The 25,098-nt window shown below is 41.4% G+C and overlaps 2 protein-coding genes across 2 annotated transcripts; one reads left to right on the plus strand and one right to left on the minus strand.

Annotated features, from left to right (window-relative positions):
• Nucleotides 1–371: 371 nt before the first annotated feature.
• On the minus strand, nucleotides 372–10,860 carry smarcal1 (SWI/SNF related, matrix associated, actin dependent regulator of chromatin, subfamily a-like 1). The gene is made up of 17 exons (XM_056429566.1): nucleotides 10,114–10,860; nucleotides 9,675–10,026; nucleotides 8,206–8,256; nucleotides 7,802–8,065; nucleotides 7,627–7,677; nucleotides 7,357–7,540; nucleotides 6,967–7,117; nucleotides 5,692–5,853; nucleotides 5,472–5,537; nucleotides 4,798–4,938; nucleotides 3,741–3,959; nucleotides 2,921–2,991; nucleotides 2,603–2,705; nucleotides 2,229–2,411; nucleotides 1,214–1,314; nucleotides 924–1,020; nucleotides 372–785 (listed from the first exon to the last, which is right to left on the minus strand). Exons 1-17 carry the CDS (start codon nucleotides 10,459–10,461, stop codon nucleotides 591–593), a joined length of 2,739 nt encoding a protein of 912 aa, XP_056285541.1. The 5' UTR covers nucleotides 10,462–10,860; the 3' UTR covers nucleotides 372–590.
• A 2,741-nt stretch (nucleotides 10,861–13,601) lies between these two features.
• On the plus strand, nucleotides 13,602–24,841 carry marchf4b (membrane associated ring-CH-type finger 4b). Its single transcript, XM_056433409.1, has 5 exons — nucleotides 13,602–13,678; nucleotides 14,055–14,745; nucleotides 21,619–21,774; nucleotides 22,565–22,757; nucleotides 24,264–24,841. Exons 2-5 carry the CDS (start codon nucleotides 14,338–14,340, stop codon nucleotides 24,683–24,685), a joined length of 1,179 nt encoding a protein of 392 aa, XP_056289384.1. The 5' UTR covers nucleotides 13,602–13,678; nucleotides 14,055–14,337; the 3' UTR covers nucleotides 24,686–24,841.
• Nucleotides 24,842–25,098: the final 257 nt, after the last annotated feature.

Raw genomic sequence — 25,098 nt, forward strand, 5'->3', positions numbered from 1 at the left:
ACTTGAGTTTTTTTTATTCTGCTGATGGTCACAAACAGTTTATGGGCAACTGATCGTTTCAGAGCAGCTGAATCCAGACGGTTCAGTCAGTCTATCTTGGATTGCCCACAAAACCGTTATCAAATTGAACCATTACATGCTGCGTTTAGTGTTGTTTCTGTTAGCTTAATGATGACAGGACTGCTTAACAAGTTATCTGTGGGATTGTCGAGAACATTAAGTGATGAAAGCTATACCAGTAAGTTGTTATTATTAACAGCTTGCTGGTAGATAACTGGAGTTAAAAGGTGAGACCAGCGTAACTGTTTTAGTAAACTTAAACAGTATTACCAACATTACATTTACAATTTCAGAGGGATTCTAAAACAAACTTCAGTCAGACATTTATTTATTTACTTTTCTCATCTCAAAAATATATTTAGGTTTGTTAGATTCATATTTTACATCGATTTAAATTCACTGATGGATTTGCTAACTTTTCTCAAACAAAATAAATTCACACCGGTCATCATGATGAAGTAAAAAATGGGACTTGTTCCAATCAGCAAAACAGAGTCAAATATAATTGGTCAACATGAACAGTGTCCAGGTCATCTGCTGAAATCATCTCTGGTGCTGCTTTTGCTGAGGCTTCGTCCGGCCGCGCCGTGTTGTGGACCGGAACTCTTTTCGGGGGGCGTGTCCTCCCAGTCGTTGACAGCCTCCAGTAAAATGTCTTCGTCCATGTCGTCGTCTGCAGTGAAAGACCTCTGGAACATCTCCATGATGCTCCTCTGGTTAGGGTCCTGGACAAATCCAATTAATTAGGTTCATCACTGAATCTAGAGACACCTTTATTGATCTAGCTCGCTAGGTAAGCTCTGTGTGAATGGTGCTGAAAAACTGAACGGGCTATATACATTCATTTATATGCAGATGCTCACCTTAGAGTGGAAGCTGACGTTCACAGCTTTCTCTGAGAGGTTGGACTCAGAGAGGCCCACTTGCTCCAAGATCTTCATTTTTTCTTGGATCATTGGCCTGGATCAATAAAGACATACATTAAAATAATAATAGATCAGATACAGTTCAATTCACTGCCTGCCACTATATGAGAGAACCCACATTACTTGATCCTCTACTGTTTCAGTTGATGAATTTGAGAAGAAAATTACTGTAAAACACAGTTTAATTATTTTGTAAATGGGACATACTGCCGACTGATTGACATTACCACAAATGATCATCAGCAGTTCCCTTGGCAACCAGGTAGTGAATGTTCACATTGCTGGTTTGTCCAATACGGTGCACCCGATCCTCCGCCTGAACCAGAATCTGCAGAACAAAAGCAAAAAAGAGCATTGGAGTTTTCTTACCATTACCAAATGTTTCCTGCATTTGTTCAGTGTGCTCTGTTTAAAGAAAAATGAAAATAAAATCGTACTATGGTCACTGCAAACTCCACAGCAAAAACTGGGAGTGGAGAATTTCCATAATGCCTGGATGAAAACTGGCAGTCCACAAGTGAAACTAGGTCTGCATTTACATAAATGAATCAAACCCTCAGGAACAGCACTGGGCCTTGAAACCAATTTGACACAGTGGCCAAACCATGTGATTGCAACTTTCGGGTCCGATGCCAAATTCTGTCAATCAGCATATCTTTTTTTCTGAGGTAAATCAAATTCCTTGGACAAAATAGTGCCTTTTAAAAATCATTATCTTTGTTTGTTATTTTCGTGCCGTTCATGCAAGCAAGCCCAAGACCGAGCAGCTGGGAGGTGGCAAAGAAAGCGCTGCTGTGCTCTCTACCCCCGACTGTGGAAGACCCTGGTCATTTTATACTACGGTAGTCAAACCTTTTTTTGGCTCCATGCACCACTGAGCAACTATCATATGAATGAACAGGACCGCACCTCTAACACTGTATCTAGTTATCTTTATACATCCATGATATGAACAAGGACTTCAGGTTCATCTCTTAAGCCAAACTGCTGAGAAAGATATTTAGCTCTTTAGCTGCTCAATGTTTTACTTCCTTCAGCAGACACTCTTCTCCATCCATCATTTGGTGTTGGCAGATATGTTGGCATACAGTAAATATGTGGGTCTAAAAGAAGCTAAAAGATGGGTTGGACCAGAGCCAAAATAGAGTCCAAAAGGAAAATACTACAAAATAAAATGTGTTCCAGATAAAGCAGTCAAAATAAGTACACAGTATTTTGTAGAAATAACTTTCCATTTCTTACCCCGGGGTTCCAGAAAAGCTCTGCGAAGATCACCAGGTCAGCAGCGTGCAGGGTGAGACCCATGTTAGCGGCGGTGATGGACAGTACAGCCACACAGGACTTGGTCAAGAACTGGAACTTCTCACACAACTTCTGCCGTTCAGCTGAAGGAGTGGATCCATCAATACGGATGTGACAGACGTTCTGTAGGAGAAAATAAAGGCCAGGATGGGTTTAGGAAGCCGACTAATGCAAATTAACAACCCTTCTTTGATAAACTTAGAATGATATTTCATCGTCGGAGTAAGCTCATATGTGCTTCCCACATTTGCCCCTGCAGCTATTGATGAGTGTTGACTTCAGAGTCTGGTCGAAACAGTCGGTATCCTACGCACCATTTTGTCCAGTTCGGTGGTGATATGATCCAGGACCAATTTATGATGGGCGAACACGAGAAACTTCTCCCTCCCACACTCAAGCATGTCCGTGATGTACTCCCTGGCAGAGGCAGAAAAGACATTGCTTTCAATTGCTTCAAGGAAAGCAGGAAAATACTCGGTTCTCATGTGTGTTCATTAAAACTCGTTATTTCAAATCCAGTGCAATCACAATGACCTAACAAAAGGTTTGGATTCATTTTAATCTCAGTGCTCATCACATTAAATCTTAATTGACTAACTGATCTCAGACTATCGGAGGGTATTTGTACTTACATAATGGCTTGTAGCTTGGCTTCAGCTGTGTGGTTATAAAAGACGAGGAGGGCTTTTTTATCTTGCATTTTCTGAGAAAGCGAGAGGGAATAGCACGAGATAAGAACAGACAGTATATTCTAATTGCTGATTCGATAAGACTGCCATTACTCAGAGGAGCAGTGGTAACATGAGCAATCCCACAAAGCCACTCACTCCGAGTGTAAAAGAAGACTTCCTGAAGTATTCTAGGTCAGTGGCCTGAAACGACTCTCCGGTGTGTATCGGACAGAACTAACGTTACTTTCTTGTGCTAAACAAGGGTTTGAAATGTTATTTTAACTGTGATGCCTTTTTAATCACAGAAGCTCCATTTTAAGCAAAACATGCTTGCATTCTGTCCTTTGGATGCTTTTAATCAAAGGGTTTGGTGAATGAATGACTGTAAAGCGACTTCGGGTGCCTTGAGAAGCGCTATATAAAATAAATGATTATTATTATTATTATTATTATTAAAAAGTCAGAATAAACCATTTTCAGCCAACTTTGAGATTTTAAAATCATTTGGCAGTGATGAATGATAAAGAAACTTTCACAACATTTCTCAATTTCTGTTATAAAGAAATGCATTTTTCGGTTGAGCACTTTAATGTCGCTGGCTGCCTTTGTAGTCATTTGAAAGGGCCATTTCTTTAAATGTTATCACTTTTGGAAAGATTGATTAATTTTGCATTCACTCCTAACATCGGAAGGTTATTAAGTCCCCCTGAGACAGATTTATATTTGTGAATACTTTTATTTAAAAACTATCCTGGGACTGCGAGGCACATTTTTAACTTACATTGCTGTGTACATTGGCCAACTGCTTGGCAGCAGCAGACAGAGCAGCTTTTATGCGGGCGTTGACACCATCTATGGTCACTGTGACAACCTTGCGTTGTTTAGCAGGAAGCTGGGAGAGGACATCGCACTTGAGGCGGCGCAACATCAGAGACTCGTCAAGGAGCAACCTCAACTCTCCGAGGTTAGACGAGCCAGAGTAGTCCCACCCCCAAGTCGACTAGAGGAGAGGGATAAAGAAGGATATAGAGGAGTGGAAATTAAGACAATAAATGAGGATGGTGGGAAGAAAGAATGGAGACAAAATATGGACGTAAATTTGACAGAAAAACCTGAAGAGCAGCTCGTCAGATCCTTGAAGTGTCCAATGTCATGGTTCTTTTTCACCAAATAGAGATTACTTTTATTGCAAGTCTAGCTAGAGACTAACTGAAAACTGAAAAGCTCAGACTTTTATTCACAGGAATCATACGGTGATGCTCCAGCTAGAGACTTCCATAGTGGGGAAATTTACAGAGCAGAGAAACTCTTCACAATCTTCAAAAATGAGTCATGGCGATCAAATTAGGGATGTAATTATCATGTAGCCTGTTTGCTACGTGAACCCACAAAAATGAATAAGGAGATAAAGTGGCAAGAGAAGAGCAACAAAAGAAGAAAGAGTGAAGACACACATAAAATAACAGTAGAGGAATCCACTGACACCTAAAATGCAGTTTTAATGTATACAATGTTCACCAAGATACACCGACTTTAAAATGCTTGTGCTCAGCAGACCCAAAATGTCCCACCCCAATTTACATGCTGGACATCCCAATCGAGGAACTGCACCTCATTCTGTCCGTGAGCGAGACCCTGAACCTCAGGCGCTTTACAGCATCCCACTGCTCTTAAACACAGGAGGTCACGCGGTTTCATGTATGTACCTGTATCTATCTTTGGTAGGTAAATAAACATTCACTAATCCCACACCTGAAGCCTTCTATGTTCTCTTAGGTGTATTATAATTACATCCAACTACAGAAGCATCACACTTTAACAAACCAGGCTTAAGCTACCTGTGTGGCATTGCAGTAGCGCATCCCAAACTCATGGAAGCGAGGGAAGAGTGTCGGTCTGATAGCCAGAATCTGGGTGTAGAGCTCAGAGGGTCTGGACATGGCAGGGGTCCCAGACAGAAGAACCACTCTCTTCGCTGCCTGAGGATGGAGAAACAACTCTGAATACTGGCGAGGGAGTCCAGTTCACAAGGCAAGAAATCAAATGCTGCAATGTTATGGCTTCAGCTGGTGTGTGGATCTGTGTTACAGGTATACATAAACACTTCATATGCAAAACAAGATCTTATCGGAACCTGTCGGTGATGTATGATTAGAATAAAAATATCTGGTCGGTGAAATAGTTATTTAAAATGTTAGATTTTGACTGCAGTGTTTAAATTCCAAATTGAAAAACTCGGCCCAAAGATAGCAGATCAGTAATACTGATGAGATAAATTACGTTTATTCACATTATTATAATATATATAAAAATGTCAAAGAACCTTGACCCAGCAAAGTTACACCTCGATAGCAAAGTAAACCTCCTTCATCGAACGGATTAAATAAGGTATTCTTTGATCTGCTGCTTAGGATAATTTATCAAATATATATTACAAATATAACCTCTTAGGTGAACGTTACATTATTATTAATCAAAATAAAACCTAAAATAAAAGAGAAAGAATAAGCACCTTTAGCAAAGGTAAAGCTGCTTTACAACGAGCAGTCTTCATGTTCTTCATGAAGTGACACTCATCCTGCACAGAACGACAAAATCATATATTAGGTTTATAACAGACAGTAGTTGCTTTTAAGGACGAAATACAAGAACTCAAAACTCATAACTAACAAGGATAATTGAACTGAAAACAGCCATTTCTAAATACTGCCCAGTTGAATCACAGCGCTAACCATGATGAGAACATTGAAGGGAGTTGCCTGCTGCAGCTTGTCCATCCTGCTCAGCAGGTCGTAGCTGGTGATGTTGACCAAACCAGACCGCAGATCGTCTTTGGCCTTCACCACCACGTTGATGCTGTCAGGACTCAGAGAGGGGAGCCAGCGTCTGAAGGCCTACAGTCAAAGATAATTACTTGTGTCAGAGAAGCAGAGGGGGAAGAAAAACTCCTCAGAAGAACAGCACTGGTTTTCAGGCTGTACTTTTCCCCTACCACCGGGAATAAGTCAGACTCTGAAATTAGTAATGAGCACTATAGAATTGTGTCACTGACAGCTTGTTTGAATGTTACCAATTGCTAACAATTCATTTTAACTGCTATAACATTCCCTGTACCCATTTAGAAATAACCATGATGGAGGAAATAAAAATGTCCTCTGTGGCACAAATGTTTCCAACGGTCCTCTTACTTGATCCCCATTCGCCTGTCAACCTGCCTTAAACTCACTAAGTTATAGCACAAGAAGAACAGTGCAGATAAGATCCAACCTAGACCTTTAATAGGCCGACGTCCTGTGACCAAACCCTCCTTGGCGATTCCAACTCTCGATTCCGAGACTGTTTTATCCAAGATATCTATTTGGAGAGCAGACTGTCTTGTCTCTTGTCAGAGTCTTGTCTTGTCAATAGACAGAAGGCCAAGAAAAGCTCCTCTGAAAATGTGCTGCTAGTGCAGCCTGGTAATGCTGCTGAGAGTTAAGCAGAGAAGAAATGCTGCAGAAAATCAGACACCAATCTAAGAAAAAGGACACCTGGCATGAAAATAGAAAGTACTGAAATTGAAGAAGGAAAGTGGGGACTAAGAGAAGCTAAGATTTCAATGAGTCATATTGGCTCTGTGGTCTAAGACCAGTCTACCTTTCTTCTTTACAAAATCATATGAAAATCCCCGAAAAGCCATATCAAATAGTTTGTGTAAATAATAAGAAATATCAGATGACGTGCAATCAACAAAGTAAATAAACTGGATTAGAGACGGGAATTAAATTCAATACTGCCATCTTCCCTTCTGAAGATACAGAATACAAGCATTCCTTGATATTAAGATTCCTGAAATGCAGATGAGCTTTAAACAGAAACCAGCATTATAATGTATCAGGCAGCATGTTGTCAAAGGACAGAAGAATATACTTAAAAGGCTGAGTGCTGTCCTTATGCGGTCTGATATGGGCATCATTAAATGGAAACAAAGTGATAAGCTCTAAAATGCACCCATGCAGGTTTTTTACCTCGGCCCAGGTGAATCGTACAGAGCTGGGAGCCACCACGAGCAAGGGCCACTCATTCCTGTAGTAGGCTGCAATACAGATCGCCTGCACAGTCTTTCCCAGGCCCATGTCATCAGCCAGGAGGAGGCGGCCTTGCTTAGACACTGCAAAACTACAGGGACACAAAAATGCAAAAGATTAAAGCTACAGACGAACAGACGGTACAAGTCTTACTGTTCCAACCCTTTACATCTGCAAATGTAAGGTTACAGATGAATGGCACAGAAATACTGGCTTATTATGACAACGATCTCCGTAATTGCACAAGACTTAGCAAATAAAAGGTGATTAGCTCTCTCCTGGTATGTGGCTAAGCAGAAAGAGCACCATTGGCTTTCCAAAGATACCTACTTTACTCCGTCCCTCTGGAAGGGCATGAGGCTGCAGGTGAGCGAGGGGTCGATGCTGGAGAGGTCTGCCTCAGGGACGTCTAAAGACCTGGCGTCAGTCCCGTCAAACCTGGCAGAGAAAGCCTGGACTATTGCCCTGGGCAGAGGCTCCACCTCCACTGCTGCTATCCCACTGACGAGATCCACTGGGTGTGGAACACAGCACGGTCAGACAAGATGGCAAATGTACAAAGAGAGAAACCAGCTAAATAGAGCAAATGCCGTTACTCACAAAGTCTCTTGTAATCGCTCAGTGCAAAGCTCCACTTTCTTGTGTTCATGTCTGCCACGCAACAATACAAATAACACAATGACCGTAAACAAAAATTGTGAAATGCAAATACAACATGATAAAACATTGTCAAGAAGACAGACAAATTATATAGATTGCTTAATTTCCCCGTTACCATAGCTCTTCGTTGGCATCTGCTTGAATGCTGCGATGACATCGACGTTGTAACCGATGTCAACTTCAAACGTTGTCGGAGACACCATGACGCACTGGCCCTGCAGACTGGCTCCAGGTTTCTGCCAGCCGTGACACAGCTTCAGCAGTGCCCCCAGTGCCACGCCGTCGTCGCAAGCTCGGTTGGCGGCTTCTGCAACGTCCACTGCCTCCATTCCCTCCAGAGGCCTCAGCGACACAGAGGCAATAGCAGCCGCTTCCTTCACTGCAACACAGGGGAAAGACACAGGCGATGCAGCCGCCGCCCAAAGAAGACCAATACTCTGTCACGCCTTTAATTTAGGCTACTTCTGCAGGAAATAAATAGGGTGCATGTTCCCATTCAAATTTCCCAGATGTTCATACTTAGTGGTTGATAGTCCTCCAGACTGAAGTTCCACATCTTTGTGGCAGGGTCTAAGGCAGAACAGAATATGTATTTATTCTAAGACAGTGCAGACATTGAGATGAACATACAAAACTAGATATATGGTACATAATTAATACAGTTTGGAAATTAGTATTCCCATTTATTACCTTCGCATTGAAAATGCCGGAAGGTTATGTTTTGATCGCCGTGTATTTATTTATTTAATTGTATGCGTGTTATTCGCAAAACTCAAAAAGTTTTGAACCGAATCGCATGAAATTTGGTGGGATGATTGTTTATTATCCGGTGACCAGTTGATTAGATTTTGGGATCGATCGGGTCAAAGGTCAAGGAAAGGTCAAATCTTCTTGAATCGCATGCAATTTGTTGGGATGATTGGTTATTATCCGGGGACCATTTGATTAGATTTTGGGATCAATCGGGTCAAAGGTCAAGGTCATGGAAAGGTCAAACTCTTTTTTTACCATAGCACGAAATATTTTTGTCCAATTGGCATGCAACTAATGCCAAAATGTTCATAATTCAATGCCCAATCTTGTGATATGCGAAGGTATGCGCTCTACCGAGTGCCCATTCTAGTTTTAATTGATACTGGTTCGGGTGAAAGGTGTGTATTGGGCTTCTTCTACAGTGGAGAGCTCTGAATTGTTGGCCAGATCATCGCACTTTGTATTATTAGCTGTGAGTTGTCGTGTTTATGTGCAAAGACGCAATCGGGCTCTACGGCTGGGTGTTGCCATTCCTGCTGCTACAGAACACAATACAAGGAGTCCGTACTTAGAGAACAATGGAGGACTGATAAACAGACCTAATTGCCACATGATGGTGCATAAAGTATACTGTCAATGAATGTGTATTTACTTGGAGTGATTAAACTGGACTAGCTTGAGAAATTGAATGATAGTTTTTGTTGTCCCGTCTGCCTTGAATATTGTTGAATATATGATTTTGCCCATGTATTTTTACATTTGTATACTACTTCTAAAATGTACTGACCCTGAAGAGGCTAAAGGTTCATTTATATTTAAACAAAAGAGCATGTTGCTCATCTATAATGATTACCTTTGCATTGAAAATGCGGAAGGTTATGTTTTGATCGCAGTGTATTTATTTATTTATTTTTATTTGTATGCGTGTTACTCGCATAACACAAAAAGTATTAAACCGAATCGCATGAAATTTGGTGGGATGATTGGTTATTATCCGGGGACCATTTGATTATATTTTGGGATCAATCGGATCAATGTCATGAAAAGGTACAAATCTTCTTTTTACCATAGCACGGTCAATTTTGCGAAGGTATGCGCTCTACCGAGTGCCCATTCTAGTGCAATATGTACCCAGTGTTTCCCACTAGCACACAATGTATTTGTGGCGGTGTTCCCCGCGCATGAGGAAGGGTGTGTGGCTGCCAAACAGCATAGTTGCACAAGCATATACTCACCATAGTTCTTTGAGGAGATGGATTTGAAAACAGCAATCAACCCTGCGTGGTAGCCCACTTCTATCCTGAAGCGGCCCTCTCTGTGAGGTACACATTTTCCTCTGATAGCGATGGCAGCCTTTTTAGCAGGTACAGCATTGAAAGTTGACACATCGCAGGGAAGCTGAGCCACAGAGCTTTGGGCAGGTTTACTAGTTTGCTTGTAGAATGAATGAACTGCACCACCAGGGCTGTTGGAGGGGACGTTGGGTTTGGGATGAGCTGGCTTCACACCAGAGCTAGCTCCAATAGACAAAACAGGACCGCTCACATGTTGACCTCTGGCCTGAGGAAGTGGGTCGATGACTTGTATCTACATGGAAAGACAGTGCAAGGAATTAGTTTTTTTTTTCCTCCCACAAAACAATAAATACATATACAAATACAACACACATCTCACCTGTGTTTTCGTGCTCTGCTTGAGTTGGTTGCAGGTGCTCGATGGCTGCTGATGCTTGTGGCCTTGCTTGACGTCATTGAAGCTCGTCGAGTCTGTTTTGAAGGGTGACGCCGACTGTTCCCGTGCAGAAGCTGAGCTGAGTGCGTGTGGGGGTCTGTGACGAGCAGCATGATCCGAGGCACCGCTCTGTCTGGAGGGCTGCACCGGCCCCGAAGCGCCGCTGAAGCCGGCTGACGTCTGGGTGTTGCTGCTGCTGGTCTGTCCTTGTCTTTGAGCTCTTCTCTCCATGGCCCTCCGCCTGTTTTCCTCAATCTTCCGTTGCTGCTCCACAGTCAGCTGGTTGGACATGGTGATCAACTTTGCTGAAACTAATGCAAACTTTGATGCATTCACAAATTCAGAGGATTATCAGTCATACTCCGGGCGAAGCCAAAACATTTAGAAAAGTTACCAACAAGCGGGCCACCCTTGAAATATCATCTGGACTATCAGTACAACTGTGACCGATATTTTTGAAACGTCGCCTACGACTGAAGCCTCCCTTGCTAACGGTATCAGCTAACGTTGCTAGCGTGGTGACAGTACCCCTTATCAACAGAAGTAACGCGGCAATAATATCGACAGCGGTTCAAACATACGTGAGCCTTAAATGTGTGTAAGGGCAGAAGGTCAATAGTGAGATCTAAAGACGGCAACGGTTGCAAAGAGTACACGAACAAAGCGTCTGAAGCTAACAGCAGTCGAACGTTTGCTCGCCAGTTTGGAGACTGCCGCGCAGGAAGTGACGTAGCACAACAAGCGGCACGTGGATGGCGATTGCCTTGTGAGAGAGACAGCAAACAACACTGGCACAAGACAACAGAAATGATTTAGATAATAACATGACATTATTTTGTTGTCGTTTTGAAGTGTCTTTGAAATGCTAGCTTGAAAGATAAAGAATCAAGCGTGTTCACTTGACATGGAGTTTTGAGTGGATCCGGTGGACGTGAGCACGTCTTCTCACGTGCGTTTTGATTTTAAAAGCCACAGATGTGTTCATTTTAAAATGTTTAATCAAAACACAGTTGCCCTGATATCTCCCCTTTTGCAAATGTCTCCAGCGTGAGCAACATTCATCAGAGGTTAAAATGAGTCAAGCAAGAGTATTTTAGAATTTCCCTGCTAACTTGAGACAAATAAACAGGACAATGGTTCATCAAGCCGAAACAGCCATCATTATAGAAGTAGACGCGTGAAATGTGAGCAATGCGTTTTTGTTCAAATAAGGTGCTGTGTATTACCGTTCGTCATGCAAACAGTGCAGAAAAAATAAGTTGGACCCAAATTATTCATAAACAATGAAATTATCAGGTAACAAATGACACACGTGTGATTATTCAGAGCATGCTGCTCGGTTAAATGTGTCATTTTGCTCAACACAAATATCAACTATGTTGAAAACAGGCTTAAACCTGAAAAAAAATTAGGCACAACACCATGATCACTTTATTCCCAAGTCCCAACATGCTCGTCAATATTAAAAAGACCAGGAAACCAAATCACACAATCAAACACAGCAATAGAAGAAGTTAAACTCTTTACTATAGAGATATTACTCCTCAAATTAAGAAAAGTATAGGTTAATCATAACCTGAAATCCCCTCTTTTCAAGTGCTATACTCTATCATTATATTGGCTATACCGTATAAAGCAGTGGTCACCAACCTTTTTGAGCCCAAGATCCCTGACCTCCGCCTTCATGACCGGCAAGATCTACCTTTGAGGCGTTGAGAGAAAACGACTGTCCAGACTGGACTTACAACTTTTTATTTGGCCTAATTGTCATTTTGGTCCAGCGTTCAAATTGATGAGACCAGGTACACAGAATTTAAGTGTAATATAACAAGTAAGATATTTGTTAACCGCACACAATATGAACAAGAAAAAACACATTTGCAATGAGCAGCTGGATGAACTACCAATATAAATGTTGTATTTATTTACATTACAGCACAACACTGACAACATGATCAGTCAGTGCAACTCATGTAAGTTCAGCTCTCATCATAATGCCATCAAGCCATGTGATTCCAGTCAATGTTATGGCTGTGACTGAACTCTGTCTGTGAGCTTGTAGTTAGTTCATAATCACAGACAGCCAGTCTGAGGCAGTCTGTCAGCTGTTTGTCAGTAATCCAGCTCCTGGTCTTTGATTTGGTGATTTTCTCAACTCCACTGATGAGTTTTTCGGGGCAAAATTGGTATTCATGAAAGTTTTCTCATCTGGGATTGGTTCTGAACTCAGACCGTTGGTGATTACATTCACATCAGCTCTACAGACATCCTCAGATTTAAATAATTTTCATAATAATAAATATGAGAATCACCATTTGTGACTCCTGCATCTGTCCCTTTTCAAATAATAGAATAAATGCAATTGCAATCACTTTCAAGTAAACCAGAATGCTCTATCAGACAAGAAAAAAAAGCTCAATGTTGAGCTTTTGTTTTGAAGGACAACAGCAGAAAAGCCCAACTCACGGAGGTAAGACCTGGCAAATCGCCAAGAATCTCGGCTGTCGCGCATGCGCAGGCGTAACCTGTTAATGCCGTAACATAAACATGTACAGTAAAGGTACAGGCATTTCAACATGTATTTGTTGATGACTTAGTTTTATGTCGGTGTACTTTGAGCTTGTGTAATATGTGAAGTTATCAATAAAGGTCTTTCTGCATTTCCCCTGCGCCCCACCTGTAGTAGTACGTTCCTCTTTCGGGGCGCACACCTGACAAGACTGTGTAAGCGAACCCGTTTTCAGGCGTTCATGAATCAGGCGGAGATCTTCTCTGACCTCAATCTTCCAGTCAGAAAGAAAACATTTCAGAAGACACCTCAGAAAATGTTCGAAAACAAGGAACAATGTGTTTCTGAATTAATTTTCATTTTATTTTGGAGATCGACAGGGAACGTCTCCGAGATCGACGGGTTGGCGACCACTGGTATAAAGGTATAGGCTATAGCCTATACTTTTATACGATATAGCCAATAATAATAATATAATATAAAGTATATATACTTATTATTATTGAATTAACATATACGAAGGGCTTCACTGGAGTGACAATTCAGCTCATCATTTCGAAACATGTACATATTGTTTAGTATAATTTCTATACATTTTAATCTAGGGGAAATAATTAGAAGGCTAACGTGTCACCTACTATAAGTGCAGTGAAGTACAATAGTTGGCTGCTTGCATCACTGTTCGGTGGTGACGTGTGGCGTCTGGAAGCTGTCCCAGGAATCATGGTGCTGAAGCTGCAGCACTAATTCAGCAGCCAATGATCACCGGAGAATCCGGGGCTATACGGATGCTTTCACCCAGAGCAGGACAGTCCGACAATCGTGTTGGATTTTAACAGAGGGATTTCAACCGATCGGCTTGTTCCTCGAACATGGAAATTCGGTAATTTTGGATGTAAACTTCGAGCAGGCTTGTCAGCGACCTGCAGTCTGGCAGGAGATTTATGAAAGAAAGAAAATCCTGAAACTGCGAGTCGTATAATCTGGGTAGCTCGCCAGGTAAGGCAGATTGTGTGCCGTGGCACGCCATTGATTAACTTGATTAGCTTTGAAAGCCCAAGACATCGACAGTAATCTGAGCTGTGCTGATTTAAAATGAGTCTTGATTTAAAATGAGTCTTAGTGTTGTAAAAGACCATTTGTATTTTAAAGAATGAGCGCCGACATTGTATAGTATCAGTCCATTGTACCACAGGCAGATTTGATTATTGGTTTGTTCCACTCGTAAATCTGGAGGGAAAATCCTGTCTGGAGAGTTTATGTTGCACATAGCAGTCAGACACATTAACTGAGTGTACGAGCCATATATGTATTACTTGAATGCATATTTCTATTAATCTAACATGTGGCTTTCCTTTTTTATTTTATTTTTTAGCGGTTTCATTTTTTTGAACTTAATGGCTTCAGACACTTGTTTGCATCTATGGGATTTATTCGCCTTTTGGATTTACCTTCTCTTATAGCAAGACAATAACAAACTTTCAAGAATCGACCAATATCAAAATAGAAAACTAAAAGGCTGCATGCTTTAAACATCAACAAACACTGGAAATCGCATCCCCACGATCCATTCCACGACAGATGAAGAAGTGTTGTCTTCCAGCACCTTCGCATGGTGCTGTGAGTTCGTGGCCGGATACAGCCTGCGCAGCCAGGGCATGCTGAAGAGCCGCTGTTGCGTCCTGCTCCGTGACCTGAGGGTGCTCCTTCTCGGGCCACCGACACCGCCGACACCACTGCCTCCGCTGACCCCCATGAGCGTCCAGGGCACGGACAGCCACGAAACAGGCGTCACCGTCCCCGACAACAACAACACGTTAACGCGGAGCCATCAGCACGCAGGGGACCAGATTGCCCCGCCTGCAGCAGGAGCCACCGGGACATCGGCTGGAGAGCGACCGTGCTGGGTCGACGCTGCGGAGCTCTCGGCGGCCCTGCGCGGCTGCAGCAGCTCCTCTGATGACTGCTCAAAGGAGAAACTGGAGGAGAGGTTCTCTCTCACCAGCTACACGGAAAGTGGCTTCAGGACTCCCTTGTGCAGGATCTGCTTCCAGGGACCAGAATACGTAAGTCATGCATTTCCCCCATATGTCCAATGGTTAAAAATAAGATATTTATATCATACAAGTGCATCTGATCCATGAAAGGATTATTTAACTTATGTCCTAAATCTGAATGAAATCTTTTTGTGTTGTCTTTTGTTTGAATTGGAATCTCCCGATACTGCTCTCCAAAGATATTAATATAGACCAGACCAGGTGAGGGGAATGTTTCCCATTTAGATCCCCAAATCATCCCTTCCTGACAGAGCCTCTATGAGGGTGCACCGGTCAAGTTTTTTTGAGAAAACCCACTCCCTTGTCTTCTTAGGACATCCACACTGAGAACTCTCAGGAATCACACTGCATTCTGCACTCATCCTTTTGAAGGCTTGAAAAGGCAGCCGGAGCAGTGGGGGCATAATAAAGTACATTGGCCCCATGGTTGACAAGTGTGGAGAATACACAGAGATTCAGTCCCAACTCATTAAAGCCAAACACTGTGAACTCATAGACATTACATGCATGACGAAACCGAATAATACCTCTCACTCTGCTGCTCACAATCACCATCCCGAAAGAGCAAAAACAACAAAAGAATAAGAATGTGCGCAGAACAGAAGGGAAGAGCCTTCACACTGTGTGCCTCCATCTTTAGGGCCATATTGATGATAATGTCACACTTTTCATCACCAGGAGAGGAGGACATGTGAAACAAGATGGCTAAGGTGTGCCACAATAAATATTGATAAATGATATCAGAGAAGCGAGCAGTTAACAATTTACCGACACAGTGTTTGACAGAGCCTTTGAGACCACATTGACGAATGTGTCACACCTCAACAATTGATAATGGAGGTTACGAAAAGTGTAAAGCATGATAACTGAGGTGTAAAACATAACTCATAATCCGATTGTCTGTGATCATGGTTGCTTTTCCTTCAACCAAGCATCAGGTTTACTGTATCATGTCATGGCTATTTCACTGTGTATGGTCTATAAACTCTCAATGTTTCATCAACTAATTAATCCAGCAGCAATTATGTGCATTATCCAACCCCATACCACAGACTTTTTCATTATTACTGACATGGGGTCTACCCGTGAGATTGGAAGACAAGGCCTCATCTTTCTAATTCTTTTTTCAAAAACTCCAGATAGTCAGCACACTCTGCAGTGCATACAAAGTACCGCTCTCGTAATTTGCACCGTTTCCCATGGCCTCCTTCCACTCCTCGCATCGATGCTTCCTTGAGACATTGCAGCGAGTCAATAGCACTTTATTAGTTATGCCATCTTTTCATTAGGCAAGTTCTTATCTTTCACCGGCCTTCCCTGTCTGGTTATCTCTGCTGTTGTTTTGGATGAAGTGCAGATATGGATCTGCGCAGGTGTAAATGGGTTGAACATGCCTCTCCATTTGAAAAGAGAGATGAGTTGACTATCTGCGTGTCACTCTGTGATACAGCCAGTGGACACATTCGTTATCCACAGTTCTCCCTTAGCCTCCAGGATGTCACGTAGACAGAAGCAGCCAGTATCTGATCTGACAATTCACCTCAAAAAACAATTCCATCCCCAAGGCTGAGATACTGGAGACAGAGTAAAGAAGGGAGCCAGAGACATTGCTTTCCTCAAGTAGCACACTAGAAAAGGGCCTTGAGTGTCTGACAGATGCAAACGTTGACAAATGATTGTACATTGATTTAATATGACGCCAAACGATGTAATAAGTCTGAGTAATCGAATTCCTGTCAGTGTTTTTGGTGACATTTTCTTTGAGGTGCCCTTTGTGATTATCAACCAACGTCCCTCTAATTGTTCTAAATCTATCTTAACATATTACTGGCATGCCCATTGAAATGTATTGGTATGTTCTACTATTTCCCAATAATTCAGCAAGAAAACACTCTTCAAAGAAACACAAATAAGGAATTTAATACTAGCATACTTTGGATAATATCCACTTGATAGCAAACAAACACTGTGGATTGTGTCCTTTATCAACTTCAATAGATTCACACGATGGATCAATATCTTCAGGGCGGGGGAATGATTACAGACTTTTTTCAGTTCATACAGACATGACAATTTAGGTGTACTAATATGTAAAAATATTCACAGATCAGTGAAGCCAGACTATTTCTGATGGACATTCACAGACACTCACAATGAACAGTTGAGCCAATTCAATTCAATTCAATTCAGTTTATTTGTATAGCCCAATTTCACAAATTATTTTTGTCTCTGAGTTTACAATCTGTACACATAGACATCCCCCCCCCAAAACCTCACATCGACCAGGAAAACAAATAAAATAACCCCAAAAAGGGGAAAAAGGGAAAAGGAGAGAGAGGAGAGGAGGGCCCCTCCAGGATGGACAGGATAGATGTGATGTAATGTGTACAGAAGATGAAGACAGAAAAAACATTCAATATATATGATGAAGATGTGATGATAGTTAATAGTAGTATTCCATCATATTCACGATCCTCCACGATCCAGCATCAGGCAGGGCAGATGGGGGTGGAGAGAGGGGAGCGTCTCAAGTGTCTCAGTCCAACAGTGGGCAGGACAGTGGCGAGCAGGAAATTCAAGACCCAGACGATCAGACGCATCCATCAGGCAGATAGATCTCATATGGGTCCCATGACCCGATGAGAAAAAAAGTCAAAAGAGGAAAAAAGGACTCCGAGTAACGTGTGATTGAGAGGAAAGAAAAAAGAGAGGGAGAAAAAGAAGAGCAGATAGGTAAAAGAGTCATCCTAAAAGCCCAGCACAGCTAGCAGCATATATCAGGGCTGACCCAGGCAAACCTGATTCAGCCCTAACTATAAGCCTGTCAAAGAGGCTGGGTCTTCAGTCTTCTCTCTCGAGTTAATTAAGAAACGTGAAGTCTAAGGCCTCCTGGAAGGCTGGTCTGGAAAAGAGGAGCTAAGCCTCAACTCTTTTTAAGACTTGGTCATTCTACTTTCTCTTTTCATTACTAGAACGTAGTCTCAGTTGAGCTTAGCTCCTTATGCATTTAAGTGGGCATGACTACAAGCTCACTTAAGATATGATGATGGAAAGAATTAAATTTACATGGTTTGCAGAATTTTAAAGTGAGCAGCTGCAGCAGTGATTCTTTCTTTGATTCAGAGCCAGTGCAGGAGCAGCTAGATCTCATGATTCTCTGTTTTAGTGAGAACACAGACTGGAGTAATAAGCATCTGGATCAACTTTGAGAGATTAGAGAGAGCAGCCTGATAATAAGCAGTAAAGTTGAGTTTCAGCATCCGCTGAATTAATGATTTTTTTTTTTTTTTCAGCATCTGAGAGACAATTTTTCTTTGATTTTGTGAGATTTTTTTCCTGAAAGAATGCATGTTGAGATGAGAGTTAAAGGGATTTATGTAAGATAAGAAGATCAAAGATAAACGCCAAGATCTTTATAATGCAACTCACCAGATAATTGATCCATGATCAGATCAGGTGAAACCATCTCTGATATTTGATCTCTGAGGTTTTATTTTAAAATTAAAATTAATTGTCTTTTGATTGCATTTAACTTCAAGTCTTTTCCATGTTGTCTTTTTTTTTTGTTAATGCTATTGCTCTATTTTTATTTTTGCTCTTGCTCTTTGCTTATAATTAAGTAGACAAGTATTGTTGAACATTGTTTATAATAATATTGCCCAAAGGTATAATATTGCCCAAAGGAAGCAAAGGTCCTAACACAAAGGTTAAATAAATCGATACAAATTAGTGGTTGTCCGAACTCCGTTATTAATAATAATGGAAATCGACAAATACAAATTGAAGAAAATCTGATAAATTGATAATTGATGCCTTAGTGCCGTTCCATGCAGGCTAAATCGACTGCTGTCATCTGCCACAGATGTCATGTGCAGCATGTCATTAAAAGGTCAGCTGGGAGAGGCACAGATCCTAATCCAATGTCACCAATGCATGCATTTCTTTGACTCAATCCCCAAGGTTGTGTTATGTATTATTTTATATACAGCTATCATGAGACGTAGTTCAATCTATTAAAGGTTCTGTTTGGCTAAAGGTCAGCAACAAGCTTCATGCGGGGCACCAGCTTGCCTTCATAGAGTGCTTGCTTTATTTAAGACTGTGTTTTATGGCTTGATCTTAAGCTTGTCTCTCCAAGAATATGCCATTTCTCTGCTCTATCTTCAGATCAGAGATATGTCCAAGTAATAGTCATGTAGTGCACAAACTTATTGAAAGAATATTTCAAGATTCATTTACAAAGAAAAGTAATAAAATATATCAGTGTGTGGGGAATAGTTTATTCCTGAATTGTCGTGACACAATATATATTGAAGTGCCCTTAGGGGCCAATGCGTTTACTGTCCTGACCTTACTTGAGCTGCATGTTGAAGATGTGCGAGTCCCTGCTGCTTCAAAATAATGTTGGCTTTCCCTCTTAAATGATAACACAGATAATGCATTTGCACAGTGTGCTTGTCTGAGACACAATAATAAGCCTTGAGGGGTCAAGTTAGCATAATTTCTTCTATATGGCCCCACAGTGCAGATGCACTATGCTTCTGTACTCCATCATATGAACAGAGGAAAGCTCCTCTTCCATTTGTTGGCAATGGGTCATCAACACGTTACGCAAGCACGCAACATGACATTTCTTGGCCGTGCTGAAGTCCAAAGATTAATCTTTAATTATAAACCATGGTTGCTCATTTATTACTACTTTTAACGGACTATAGCTGTAAGATAAACAATGAGTGGAATGTCACCCAGTATTTGTTTTACTAGTCATAACAGGTACATATGTCTAAATACTATAATATAAATATATAATACAAAATAAAATGTTCAGTTATTATGTCCCCTCTAACTTGTTGAATACAGTTAAAATGTGCACATGAAATAGTTTTTCAAATGACTGCAGTAGTGTAGGTACTTGTGGACTAAATGTCATTGGAAGCTAATTTATTATTCCACAATTCACTTGCATTGATTCCAGACCCTAAATAAATGTGAATAGCCATCTCTAATTTAGTTCCATGTCCTTATATACATTGGGAGTGGGTCCAATTATATAATGAGAAAATGAGGTACACCGAGGTGTTTTTAGGATCATGCAGTACAGAGAAATGGAATAACACGGCCACAGCTATCTGACAAATCAGCTTTGTTATACATTGTTCTACTGTGATGTTTTTGAATAACCATTGTTGTTTGATCAACAAAAGGACATTTAGCTATCACTCTCTGTATGTGTGGGATGTCATGTACCTTTGGCTATCAGTCCTTCTTGCTCTCTCCAGCCTCCGTTGCACTGGAGTGATCCTGGTTTCAGCTCTTGGCTGCAATCAGGCGAGTCACAGTGAGCAGTCTGAGTCCCACTGGACACGGCAGAAGTGTCCTGGTGCTCCTGCCAATACACTCCCACCCTGGCCATCTGTAGATGGGCCTTTTCTCCTCTGAGTCCCTCCCTTCTCCTTGACCAGGGTGCTGCTCCGGCTGTCAGAGATGTCAGCACAATAATGCCCCGGAGAAATAATTTGGAAATTCACTACGTTTTGCATTTCTTCCCACAATCTCCGTGCCATATTGATCGTAGACAGGGACTGGGGATATTTAATATTTAATTAACAATGCGACGGCTTAAGAATTGAATGCCTCAGCTTAGAGAGGTGTAGAGCTTTATGCGACATAGGTGGTTGGCTAATTTAGTTTTTCATTCACTATTGGCTTTTTGTTCGGTCTCATTAAGATTAGCACATCTATACAAGAAGGTCTTTGAGTGTTATGGATCCAAGGTACGTTATAGGTCAGGGCCTAAAAAGGGTGGCAGGCCGACATCTTTTGGCTCATTGTCTATATGCAATATGACAAGACAATATATTTTAATGAGTTTGCGGCCCAGGGTGAGAGATTATAAATCTCACATCCTCAGGCTGGATACGGTTTAAGAATAATATCTGTTTCGTCTGAGCACATATTGCTGTTAAGTGAAAACCTTATGATACCAAATTTAGTCAATTTTGTATGATCTTGATTCTTATGATGGGTTTGGAGTTCACAAGCCTGAGCACCTCTTCAGGAGTGAATTGATCAAACAGATCTTTATTCCAACTTCTACGGTGCTGTACTGAAGGTCTGGTTTTATTTTAGCTACTTAAACTCTGACTTTATGATCTAAGCTACTGTAGCCTAGAGCTTAATCACGCAAAATAATATTTATCTATAAGTGACAGCCATATTTAATTTAAGAGCTGCAGTAACCGTTTACATTTAGTGGAGCATTGTTATACCTTTGTTGGGTTGATCCTCCACTTTTCAACGACTAATAATCAAACATGTTGCCCATCAACTCGGGCACAACTGCGGGTGTGTGTGTGTGTGTGTGTGATTGACTGAGCATGTAACGCTCTCAGGAAATCAATAAGCCAGCACAAAGAACTGCAAAAAATATATATTTATGGAGTTCAACCTTCAGTATACTGCATATTGATGGTTATTTGCACAGAGTGACTACAGTGAGAAAACAAAGGATTATCAGAATGTCAATGATTGCTTTCGGGAGATATTTCTCCAGAATCACAAAGCACTGAGGTGGCTCTAAAGATCGAGTCCATTATTATGAGGTGGAAATTGTACCAATGTTCTTGTTGTAGTCTGCAGCAATTCTTCGTATTCCATGTGCTTCCACTGAAAATTGCAACTCAGTTTGAGAGCAGGACTTTTCTTCATTAACGTCACAGTGCTGCACAGGTAGCGAGGTTCATGTTTCACCATCAGCAGCACAGATTGCCTGAACAAGATATCAACCTAAATTATAAATACTAAATATATATACATGCTGTGATCTGAATAATGAAAAACTCTTGTCCTGGATGGCTGGTATTGATTAGCTCTCTCCCATAGGGAGAGCTCCTGAGCCCATGTCGGTGCAGTGGGTCAGTACGCTGCACCCACCATCCCTGCCTCATCAAATGGATCAGTGAGAGAGGATCCTGGGCCTGCGAGCTCTGCTACTACAAATATCAGGTCATTGCCATCAGCACCAAGAACCCACTTCAGGTGAGCTGTAGGCGTAACGGGCAGCACTGTAGGAATCTAAAGGGAAACGAGGAAGTGACGGTTTTATCATTACAATACAAAACATGAAAATATTGACAAATTATCGGTTCTTGATAAAATAGGAGGTCCTGGCAAGTTAACAGTCCAATGAAAAACTCAAAACACTGAGTACCAAAATGTCTGTCCTTCTGAGTATTGTTGGGGTTTATGAGCAAAGGGAATAGCCCCACACCCATCTCCACTGAGACTCATTATGATGCATTTTTGGTTTTCATATAAAAATGTATTTGGGACAAACACCCTTTTCAGGAATTTCATGGTCTTGACTGAGGCTTTAATAAAGCTCTGATCATAAACTGAGGAACTCGACTCCAAATGTTTGTATTAAACAAGGTTTGCTCTCCCTCTGATCTCTAAGATAGAAATATAGCAGAAGCAAGAGATAGGATTGCGGCTTCTGTGAGTGGACATTGAAATGCGAAACAAATTGACAGGTATAAACGATGAATACATTTTGCATCCCTGTATGTACCTGCCCACTGTCTGCGTTCACACACCCCATGGACACATTTCCTTTTCTCAGGAATAGTTTTGTAATTATCAGCCTTCTGAACTTAAAGTGTGAATCTTTTAATGAATGCTTTTTAATCAGCGATTGTACCCATTAATTGTATTTTTCTCTTCTTGGCACGTACTCTCGGTGTATGTTTTACTGTTTTTGCCCATAGGGTTTTCCAAGTACTCACTAAAGTGAAATGAGAATTGTACCGTGGTCTGTGTCTTCCTGCAGTGGCAGGCCATCTCCTTGACAGTGATAGAGAAAGTGCAGATAGCAGCAGCCATCTTGGGCTCCCTGTTCCTGATGGCCAGTATCTCCTGGCTGGTGTGGTCGTCTTTCAGCCCGTCAGCCCGATGGCAGAGACAAGATCTGCTCTTCCAGATCTGCTACGGCATGTATGGCTTCATGGATATCGTCTGCATCGGTGAGGTGCTAGATTTCACATTGGTTACTTGTATTATACTTGTTTAGTCAAATTTGAACCTCATGATCATAACCTCATGATTTGTGTATTTTAAGACTAAGGATGGTGGTATTTAATGTTTTCAGTCTGGAACTGTATGCATTCGACAGGGAGAGAAAACAACATGTCAAAGGTTTTTCAATGATTACTCCTGCCAGCTGTGGCAAGAACGGTTTATATTATTGTTAATCAATCTATACCAAATACTTCTTCACATTACCATATGAGTCTTATCATGCTAAACTGGCTTATTTGAATAGCACACGTGATTGTTTGCCACTTTTATTAATATTGCTGTTCTATGAAAGTTACTATATTAAATGTGATTAAATGTTCAGTCACAACTTACACGATTAATTAAACATACATTCAATTTTTGAGCATTCAGCAACTGCAGTGTTTTGTATGGCATATATCGAAAAGTGTTTCACTCTTTTATTGTCTCTGATGACATTTTGCGCTGGGATAACGCAACAGAAAAAAAGGTGCATCATGAACCATCTTCTGGATTTGTCTGGGTGCCCAGATTCAAACTTGTAGCATCCACTTTGAGCCGGCTGTCTTCCTCTTGATTGTTTTCCCCTGCTATGCCCGTGGAATGAAACGCCCTGCTCTAAGAGAAAACTCTTGACTGCCACTGCAGTAGACATCAGGATAAGCGGAAGAGGAGATTGATTGTCTCCAGTTTGGTGGTGAGGGTTGACCGTGAAGTCATTAACTCTGCACTTTAAAGAGATTAACTTGTCACCAGACAGACACAAAGACCTGACATTCACTTATCCACTAAGTTGGAGAGAAACAGAGCCGAAGCAGAGAGATAAGATGTTATCAATAGACTCTGTAAATATAGAAAAGGTTGGGACTTATTAAGCATCCAATTTTAGCAGACTGCTACAGCACAGAGTGGGATGTAACATCTTACATTAGAGGAACATATTCTACATAAAAAACTCTGTCAGCTGTATGGTGATACAGTTCTCTGTACTGGCTGAAGTGGAAACGTAATCAGCTCAGCTTAAGCAGGCAAAACATCCTCTTCGTACAGTATCCATGTCTCTCTACATTACTTTAAAATGTTAAAAAAGCAGTACAATGTTAGGGTCCAAGCAGCTCTTGTTGCACATGGATCTCAATTTTCAAGATACTGAGTTCAATGAACATAAATCAATAAGCAATTTAAAATAGTGATACGATTTTATCCAACAACCCCGGAGAGCAGATGCATCATTTTTGGTAACCTAAATCCAAAAGTGGTGAGTATTGCTGTGTCGTAAATTCAGCCATGGCCATTTTTCTAAGAAATAAAGATCATATCTCAGGTTCTGGTGCAGAACTTGAAAGATACATAGGTTTTTTTTGCTATTCACTGGGTAAATACTTTACCCAGTGAATCTGCCACTGCAGAGCTATATTTCACTTTGTGGAGTTATAGAGTTGCTTGTCTAATTGATGCTCTGATCTCCACAGCATTAATTATCCACGAGTGGCCGTCTGTGTTTCGTATATTCCACCGCTGGCAGGCCGTGAACCAGCAGTGGAAGGTCCTGAACTATAGTAAGTCCATGGACAGTTATGACCTGAAGAAGACCACTGTGGACAGGACTGTGTCACAGCCCAGCCCGGGTTATCAGACTGGGGTAGGAGTGTCCACCTCCACCTCCTCACTGATGGTGGTGGCCTCCACAGTCGATGGCTCCACCTCTACAACCGTGGTGACGGCTGCAGTTGGACTGGAAACACATGTGGACCCCAACAGCGGCAACACAGTGCCAGACCAACATTGTCCCTACAACATCCTCCACATCCTCAGCCACCTCAGGCAGCCAGAGGTCCGTAGCCAACCCAGCAATGGCACACGAGAGCTGGTCATGAGAGTCACGACAGTCTGAGGACTCAGTTTGAGGCCTTATGTCACATGGATGTGAACAATTTATGAATCAGCTGACAGTTTAAAAAAAAGTCTTATCTCAACTGCACTGGATAAAACCATGTTTTTGTTCATTTATAAAGAAAAATTAATCTCTGATGTCCTTACATGCATTGAATAAAAGTCAAAGTGGTTTGATTTGCACAATTTGTTGGAAATGTATTATTTTTTTAATATTTGGGGTAAAGTATTTTCCAACAGGTTCATAGATGTTCAATTCTGATCTTTAAAAAAAATACACATTGAAGGTAATCTGCTTCAAGGTCCCCTTACTATTGATTGAGCGCTTTACACTGCTTCTCTGGTGACACGTCCGCCGGCTCTGTTTGACAAATGAATGCTGGGTTGAAAACTCCAAATCCTTCATAAGAGTAC

Source organism: Pseudoliparis swirei, chromosome 2 (genome assembly GCF_029220125.1).
Source record: "Pseudoliparis swirei isolate HS2019 ecotype Mariana Trench chromosome 2, NWPU_hadal_v1, whole genome shotgun sequence".
NCBI lineage: Eukaryota > Metazoa > Chordata > Actinopteri > Perciformes > Liparidae > Pseudoliparis > Pseudoliparis swirei.